This window comes from Siphateles boraxobius, unplaced genomic scaffold, assembly GCF_051911475.1.
Source record: "Siphateles boraxobius isolate OS27281-9 unplaced genomic scaffold, OSU_SipBor_1 308, whole genome shotgun sequence".
Taxonomy (NCBI): Eukaryota; Metazoa; Chordata; class Actinopteri; order Cypriniformes; family Leuciscidae; genus Siphateles; species Siphateles boraxobius.
Window position 1 is genome coordinate 205,148 of NW_027508929.1, and position 8,950 is coordinate 214,097.

General features: G+C 43.6%; 1 protein-coding gene across 1 annotated transcript; it reads right to left on the reverse strand.

Moving 5' to 3' along the window:
* Positions 1–481: 481 nt before the first annotated feature.
* On the reverse strand, positions 482–4,074 carry LOC143759151 (uncharacterized). Its single transcript, XM_077248709.1, has 6 exons — positions 3,915–4,074; positions 2,095–2,174; positions 1,384–1,562; positions 1,149–1,242; positions 707–1,046; positions 482–603 (listed from the first exon to the last, which is right to left on the reverse strand). Exons 1-6 carry the CDS (start codon positions 4,072–4,074, stop codon positions 482–484), a joined length of 975 nt encoding a protein of 324 aa, XP_077104824.1.
* Positions 4,075–8,950: the final 4,876 nt, after the last annotated feature.

Sequence of the window (8,950 nt, forward strand, 5' to 3'; positions counted from 1 at the left end):
CACTATTAGAAAACCACATACAACACTGATTAAATATACAGTATATTCATATATATATGTGGACTATCAATATATGTGGTGTGAACTTTTAATATTTTATATCAAGACACTGAAAAATACAATTGACAGTACACATGCAACCATCCGTATATTTAATTGTATTGAAGAATATCTGGGCAAGTCTTCCCTATATTTTTAATATATGCCACTTTATTTTACAATATCGCTATGCATGTTGCATAAGGGAAAACTGGAGTCTTTACCTTCCGATATCGGCGGGCAAGGGTGGAAGCCAAGTTGTCAAACTTTTGTTGGTTTCAGCGCATGGCCATGACCGTCAGCATGTCTATGTGTCTTGCAAATAAAATAGGATGATGGTATTGTAATCGATCCATCCATTTGTGTTGAATATTCTGAGCTTTATATTTTCAGAATCAAAGTGGCTCACCATTGTCATCAGGATCAAAATGTACTGTTTACCTTACCTGCTTTTGACATGTGCTTTGCGGTAACAGCAATCCTCGAGAGGAAGGCGTTGCACTGCTCCACCTCTTCCCCAAGAGTCGAACCAGCCCCCTCCTGATATGCTCCACTCCATTTTACCTTTAAAAAAGACAAGAAAAAACAAAACCTAAGTGGCAACAACCTTATGCTGGTTTTTTTAGGGAAAGAAAATGTCATGGACAATCATTTTTTCTTGCCTCACATTTGAAATCATGAGCTTTGGCATGAAAAACAGAGAGAAATGGCCTCATGGTGAGGAGATCCTGAAGCTCAGGGCATTTCTCTGTCACTCTCCGGAGGTAAGGCCAGTACTTGCATGCCAGATCCATAGCGAAAAATGTCACTGGCTTACAGGCCATTTGCTTTTGGAAGTACAGGGGGTAGGCAAAAATCTCCACCCTGAACATATTGAGGGCACGAAGGAGAACCCCATGACCACATACAGCGAGTTCCAGACCCTCCTCGTCTGTTTTTCCTGAGGACTTCTGAGACGTTTCACGTGCCGCTGACCACTGCCCTCCACAGACACCTCTTCCAGAGACCTAAAACATGGAAGATAGTTAACAGTCCAAACTTGTTCGAACAAAGTCCTCTCTAGGACGTGGTGTTTTATAGGTAAATATAGTGAAGTTGTGCAAGTTTACATGACTGGTTGAGGTATGGACATAATCCACGAGTCTTGCGACATCATCATCATTCGCGATGAACACGCCATCAAAGATGGCTTGTTCCTCCGATCTAAATAAGAGAGATCCATATCACACTGTCGTTTTTTGAGAAAATTAAAGGCTTTTAAGTGCGCCTTTAGTGCGGAAAATACGGTAACTTTAAATATTCATTTAAAAATTCATATGATGCACACACAGGATTTGTAAGTACCTTGCTGCACTCTTGAATCTGTAGTGCTTGAGGTTTCCATCAATGGATACTGCAAGCATGTCTGGGCTGCACGCTGGGCAGTCAAAGTGGTCCTCCTGGCATAATTTGTCCAATTCGAATCGGACAGCCTCCCACTCTAAGAAGCTTTTGCGGAAGCTGTCTGCTGTGATGTTTCCGCTCTATTTCAAAGAAGAGAAATGCTCTAAATGGATACATTTCTTGATGTTTGTACTAATTTCGTAACCACTCTTTAGAATACATATCAAAGGAAATAAACAATGAGTAAACTTCACTCATACACTCTACACTGGTGTATTTGGGAGAACTGGCCATTAAACATGCAGGATATACAGGATACAAAGAGGGCTACAACAGCTTCCATATTGTTTAGAAGTAAGCCTGTGCAATGTTTGGCCCATTAATCCAAGGGAACACTTCTGGGATCAGGAAATGATATTGGGGAGAAGATGTCAAAGTCTGTAGCCAATGGAGTTGAAGTTGAGATCTTCAGAATGACCTGTTTTTTCAGAAATGTCTCAGTGCAAACTGCATGACTGATGAGAGAACATGAGTTTATGGTTGTTTACAAAGGGTCTAAATTTAACACAACTTTTTTCCTAAACAGTGCAAATGTTCATGTGTACTATCATTATCATCATGCCCTCATAGTATTATTTCTTGAGTTACGCAATTATTACCACAAATACTTACAAGGCCAAAGCCAACAGTGCGTTGATCCAGCATTCTAAGAAATGCTTGGCTAGACATCCCTGGAGCTGGCATCTTCAGCTCTTCAAAAGAAAAAAGGATATCTGTCACATACACAGTTGAATAGTGAGAAGTGGCAGACCAGTAGTCATTACGGATCAGGTCATCCACTCCAGGACTCCAAGTGGCTTTACATGCCTTGCATCTAATCTGAGGCAATCTGAGATCATATTGCCCTGGAAAAAGAAGGAAATATATACTCAAAGTTAATTCTGACAGACGCAAACTGTGTCATTCTGACAACTGATATGGGAACCTTTGACTAAGCATGGATCAGGAGGACAATAATACAAACATTTTGTAAGGCACTATATTGGAAGTCACACATTTGTCAGGCAAATTAACTATCCCCATTCAAACAAAGCTTAATTGTTTTCCTCCACATAGGTGGGCCCAGCCAATCTAATCAACATACAACCTATTGACACCTCTGGATTTCCAGCCATGATAAAGAGCATTTTTGGCACAAAGTAACATGTATGAATGTAACATTCATGAGTCGTATATGTGCTTAATTCCCTTACAAAAATTAACCATGTATTTTTTTTGTAGAAACTATGTGTTTTTTTGTAGTAACCATGGTTTAACTATGGTTTTTGTAGTAAAATCATAGCAACTACAAATGAACCATGGTTTTAGTAATAAAGCAATTTTTTTTAAATTCACTCTCAGAAAAAAAAAGGTACACGATGGTAGAAATAGTCTTCCTCAAAGAACAGTTTTGTACCTTTTCAATAATAGTGCCTACTCGGTTTCTATCGTAACCTCAGTTCCCTGAGAGTAGGGAACGAGTATTGCGTAGCTATTCGCAGTGGGGAAACTCCTTTTCCTCGATTTACTGAAGCCTATAAATGTAAAACACATTTTGCAGCGAGTGTCTGGCTCACTCGTTGGCTGTGCTGCGGTAACTGCACATCCAAGGGGCGAGGCCTTAACATATATTAGTCCCCCGAAAAGTGCCATTATAGCAGGTTTAAATGACTGAAGCGACAACTTGCCAGATTACTATAGTGCGGCTGGCGACGCAATACTCATTCCCTACTCTCAGGGAACTAAGGTTACGGTAGTAACCGAGTAGCAAACTTTATAAATGTGGAAGGCGAGGACCAGCCGGCCGCATCACAAATATCCTGATTGGGAAAATCAGAGGACCAAGCCCAAGACATGGCCATGCCTCTAGTTAGGGCTGTATTCAAGACCACCTTTGTCGAGTCCAAGACAAGTCCAAGACCAGGACTAGTCGAGTCCAAGTCAAGACCGAGTCCAAAGAGCTTCGAGTCCAAGACAAGACCGAGTCCAAAAAGGTTTGAGTCCGAGTCAAGACCGAGTCCAGGACAGGAAATAAATGTCTTATGCATGACATTATCAAGACAATCATTTTGGGTTATTATTTGTTGATCTAAAAGCAAAAACAGTGTCACAACACCCAGGTTTTTTAAGTATAGACATTCCCCTTGATATCATATAATCTTCTAATCTAAAGAAAAAGAATGATGACCTAACCCTACATATTTTCTATTCTTATTTTGCAAATCCAAATTGGCGGAGAGCAATGTCGAAACGGAGATCACCACTCCTGACAATTTGAGAAGCGATGTGTGGAAGGTGTTTGGATTTCAAACCATAAATGGGAAAATCACAAATAAAGAAGTGGCAATCTGCAGAATATGCAAAGTACGAATGAAATATCACTCTACAACTAGCAACCTGAGGTCACACCTGACAACGTTACACCCTGACAGGCGATCAGTGCTTTCCATCACCACTGACAACGCGGCTAATTATATCAATGCTGTCGAGAGGCACCTGCAGGCCGTCAATGTCCCGTGCATGGCACACACCATTAACCTGGCTGTGAGTATAAGGCTGGCAGTGCGAGCTATAGAAACTCCAATCAGCAGACTGAAGGCCACAGCAATGCATTTTAACAAATCCACTACCGACAGCTACTTTTGGAATCCAAGCAGAAGCTGCTTGGTCTTAAGCCTGCGAAGCTAATTAACGACTGCGCTACCCGATGGAACAGCACTTACGACATGGTGTGTCGGGCAACCGAGCAACAAGCTTCGGTAGCAGCGGTCATCATGGAGAAGAAACTTGGTCATCTCGAGTTGACTACCAGCGAGCGGACCCTTATGGAGCAGGTGAGTAACAAAAATGATGTAGGCCTACGTACTGTGTGTATGCATAACCAGGTGATATTGATTGACCAATTAATAGGCTAGATGTTTCATTAATAATACCCTACAGAAGAGGGAATAGCAGCATATGCATAACTGCGTTACGTTGAGCTGCTAGCCATAAAGTTATTCTAATTATGTTTGTGTGTATTTTCGTAGGTGAGAGCAGTGCTTAAGCCATTCAAAGTGGCCACTGAGGCGTTATCCACCGACCAATTTCCAACAGCATCAGCTGTTCTCCCCCTGAAGTATGTACTTTTGTCACATCTTCAGCCATCCACCGGTGATCCGGCAGCACTCAATGAAATGAAAACGAAGATAAAGACGGACCCCTACAATCGATACAGTCGAGACAAAGATGCCTTCAAGCTGCTTAATACGGCTAGCTACCTTGACCCGCGTTTCCATCGGCTAATTCATTTGGAACGAGACCAACGGCAGGAGGTACGACAGAAAATAAAAGGTGAGATAAGTCAGCTGCCAGTGTTTGCGGAGCGAGCAGCCTTGGCTACGGGGATAACGCGCCAGGAGAAAATAGCTCTCAGTGCTATGGGGGACCTTATTGGTGATGTTTACCGCCAAGGAGCAGACGCATCAGAAAGTCCCTTAGATATAGGAGCCGTGCTAGAGCAAGAAATGTTGATCTACGAAAGTGAGACCCCACTACCCCCCGATACCAACCCATTATCATGGTGGAAGACGTCACAGTCAAATTACCCCTCCAGTGGTTTAACCTCAATTTTATGAAGCGATACAAGTGCTTTGTTTTGGGCAAAAACCCCAAACATAATTTACCTCTATATTCACAAAATAATATTATCTGCACATTCACAGAACAACTTCCGGTCTTGAGTCAACACAATACGCATGCGTTGTAGTGCTCCCCCTACTGGGAATCTATGATTCCTAAATAAAGTGCTAAATTGTTTTTTTTTTGCAAAAACAAACAAAGCACCCGCATCGCTTCATAAAATTGGTTAAACCACTGGAGTCACATGGATTACTTCAATGATGTCTTTCCTATTGTTTTGTGCCTTGAATGTGTTAGTTGCATTGCTCCCAATGGAGGGACTAAAAGCACTCAGAATTCCATTAAAAATATCTTATTTTGTGTTACGAAGGTGAACCGAAGTGGGAGAGGGAGTGCGCAGTGATTGGCTGGTGTGAGAGCCTGGCAGATCTATAACCAATTCAAATTGAATTTGAATCTAAAATCTTGTTCCGTGTTGTTAATATATTTTGACATCCACACAGAATTGTCTATCCCATGCACAGATCTTAAGCATTACATTTAATGACTTTGGACAACTTGTGAATGGCAAAAATATAATTTCTAATTATCATCTTCTTTAATACAGACAAGAGAGAGTGTGTAACCATCAGCGGTTTGCCAGGTAAATAGTGAAGTCATAGTGACTTATCACAGTAGAAAACCTTTTTTTTTTATGTTCCTGCAAGTTTATGTCAGATTAGTGACAACTAATTGGCATCAATTCACATGTACTTGTTTTGCAGAGAAGAGTTATTTCCGTTTAGGGCAGCAAAAATACTGCTCGGCCAACCTAAATCTGGGTGCGTCTGTTTTACCTCTGTTTTAATCTAATGTTACTTTAGATGAGTGTATGTGGGAAACCGACATGGCCAATCCAAAGCTATTTGGTTAGGAATAAAGTTGGTTAATTTATATCTGTAATAGTGGCCATAGATCTGCCTGAAGCAAACGTTACTTTAAATTAAGTGTATACAAATTCAAGGGGGCTATATAAAAGTATTTTTGATTGTGTAAAGGTGAATCCGACCGTCTAAGATATTAGCCAATTACCTCTGTTTGGTGACCGAAACTGGCGAGATTGCGATCATGAGATCGGAAGACGCGAGGACCTCTGAGTGACATAGCTTCCTAATCTTAGCGGGTAAAACATAATTAAAGAGTTAAAAAAGAATAATCAAACATTCGCTCACTTTTAATGATGCCCAGATATCATTAAAACCTTTTTCATTAATGGAGTCAGATGAATAACGAGTTAATACATATGAGGAAATGTATTCCATTTAATCTTCTTGTGTTGCGTAAAAGGAAAGACCGTAACGCGCAGAGACCTTCACCTGTATTATTGGAAGACCGCCATTGGACCGATAGTCGGGCTTTCACATGGCTACTCGATGTGCAACTGACCAATAACAGTTGAGTATTCCAGCAAGCCGTGTGTTAATGTGGTGTGTATTCTTCTCACTTTAGGTCCTGCGTCCATTTGGGCTGAAAGACCGAACCAAACCAAAGCCGGACTGTAACCTACTGGCCTACATGACAGACTCAAACTGACACCTACTGGCATGGATGCTGCATCACCTAGAATTTAAAGTGTGGAGGTGACTCCATGTCTCCATCTCTTGTGAGTGGATATCATTTAAAACATTCTTAAAAGAACTGCTCATTTCTTCTGAATTTATAGTATTTATTGTTCTTGTTAAGTAATATTGTTGTAATCCTGTTAATGTATGTACAGTATAAATTGCAAACATGCTTGTGTTGGGCAAGTGTTTACAGGTTATATACATTTTAGAGGTGTCACGATATGGGTTTGTGTCCTGTCATGTTCTTTGGTTCCCTGTCTTGTTCATTAGTTTTCCCAGGTGTTTCTGATTTTCCCACGCCCCCTTGTTATCCTGTTAGCTCGTTTGTCCCTGATTATTTAAGCCCTGTGTTCCTGCCCTGTCTTGGTGAGTTGTTGAATGTATGATAGATGTTAACGTTGGTTATTTCTGTATCCTTGAGTCCTGTTTCTGAGTCTTTGAATCCTGTTCCTGTCTAAGTTTGTTAATAAAGCCACACTGCGTCTGGATCCAGCCTCATCGCTATTTCTAAAGCACTACGTTACAGAACAACTCACCACGAAATGGATCCAGCAGTTGTCAGCAACCGGGCTCTGGGAGAATACCTGTCGACGCTATTGCAAGAGGGCCAGTCCGTCCAAAGGTACGCGAAGGATTTTCTGTCCATTTGCCATCTGGGAGCGCTAGATGAGATCCAGCTCATGGACCTGTTTTGGAACGGGCTGGATTATAAGATCGCTCGATGGATGCCGAGGGATTTTACTGAATGGACTCTTGACCGGTATATTGCTCAGGCTTGCTCCTTGGATGATCTCTTCTCGATTACGGGCTTGTTCTACTCGACACCTGCCGGGCTCTCGTCGCCTCTCGTAAGCCCAACCGAGGCCGCGCTTCACGTGAGCCTCGACGAGCATGCATTTCACGTGAGCCCCGACGAGCATGCATTTCACGTGAGCCCCGACGAGCCCGCACTTCTCGTCTGCCCCGCCGAGCCTGCGCCTCATGTGAGCCCTGCCGAATCCAGTGAGTCAAGTGCCGCCGAGTCAAGTGCCGCCGAGTCAAGTGCCGCCGAGCCAGGTGCCGCCGAGCCAAGTGAGTCAAGTGCCGCCGAGCCAAGTGAGTCAAGTGCCGCCGAGCCAAGTGAGTCAAGTGCCGCCGAGCCAAGTGAGTCAAGTGCCGCCGAGCTAAGTGCCACCGAGTCAAGTGAGTCAAGTCCCGAGTCAAGTGAGTCAAGTCCCGAGTCAAGTGAGTCAAGTCCCGAGTCAAGTGAATCAAGTGCCGAGTCAAGTGAGTCAACTGCCGAGTCAAGTACCGCCGAATCAAGTGAGTCAAGTGCCGCCGAATCAAGTGAGTCAAGTGCCGCCGAGTCAAGTGAGTCGAGTGCCGCCGAGTCAAGTGAGTCAAGTGCCGCCGAGTCAAGTGAGTCGAGTGCCGCCGAGTCAAGTGAGTCGAGTGCCGCCGAGTCAAGTGAGTCGAGTTCCAAGTCAAGTGAGTCGAGTTCCAAGTCAAGTGAGTCGAGTTCCAAGTCAAGTGAGTCGAGTTCCAAGTCAAGTGAGTCGAGTTCCTAGTCAAGTGAGTCGAGTTCCAAGTCAAGTGAGTCGAGTTCCAAGTCAAGTGAGTCGAGTTCCAAGTCAAGTGAATCCAACCAAGTGAAAGTTTCAAGCCCAGTGAAGCGCCGTCGCAGGAGGAGGAGGACTCGTTTTGCTCGCCAGGCTCCGGAGGGCATTCCCAGATGCCTCGCCCTGCCGGCCCCGCCTCTGCGCCTCGCCCTGCCGGCCCCGCCTCTGCGCCTCGCCCTTCCTGCGCCCTTCAAGCTCCGGGAGGGCTTTCCTGAACCCGTGGATTTCCTCAAGTATTTTTTGGGGGGGGCCCAAGGGTCCGGTGAGGAGACCATGAGGGCTGCGCCGCCATGGTCGTCTGCAGGGGCTTCACCTCCATGGCCGCCATCACGTCCTGCTCCGCCCTGGCCTTCGCCTCGTCCGAACTGGGCCCTCATTAAATTATGGAATAATTGTTAAAAAATAAATAAAATAGGCATATTTGTGGAAAAAATATCTAATATTTGAGTTACATAAAAGCTTTTTATTTGTTTTCTTCCTAATTGTCCTTGAAATAGTGGTCAAGAACCCCCCCACCCCCAAAACAAAAATGGTTTGGCCACTGATCAAAATTTGATGTTGTCATTTGATTTGAAGTTCAATAGGATAACGTTACGCTCAAAATGTCCGGTCAGCACAAGTCCGGTGCTCAGAAAAGAAAAGAAAGGAGAAGAAGAGAAGAAGAAA

Bases quoted from the DNA above. Each gene is read 5' to 3' on its own strand.
- LOC143759151 (XM_077248709.1), bottom strand. From the start codon at position 4,074: ATGCATTGCTGTGGCCTTCAGTCTGCTGATTGGAGTTTCTATAGCTCG. The intron at 2,175-3,914 runs GTGATGGAAAGC...TTTCTTTTGAAG, and splicing joins AATTAGCCGCGTTGTCAGTG to AGCTGAAGATGCCAGCTCCA. The intron at 604-706 runs GTGAGGCAAGAA...TCTTTTTTAAAG, and splicing joins CAAAGCTCATGATTTCAAAT to GTAAAATGGAGTGGAGCATA.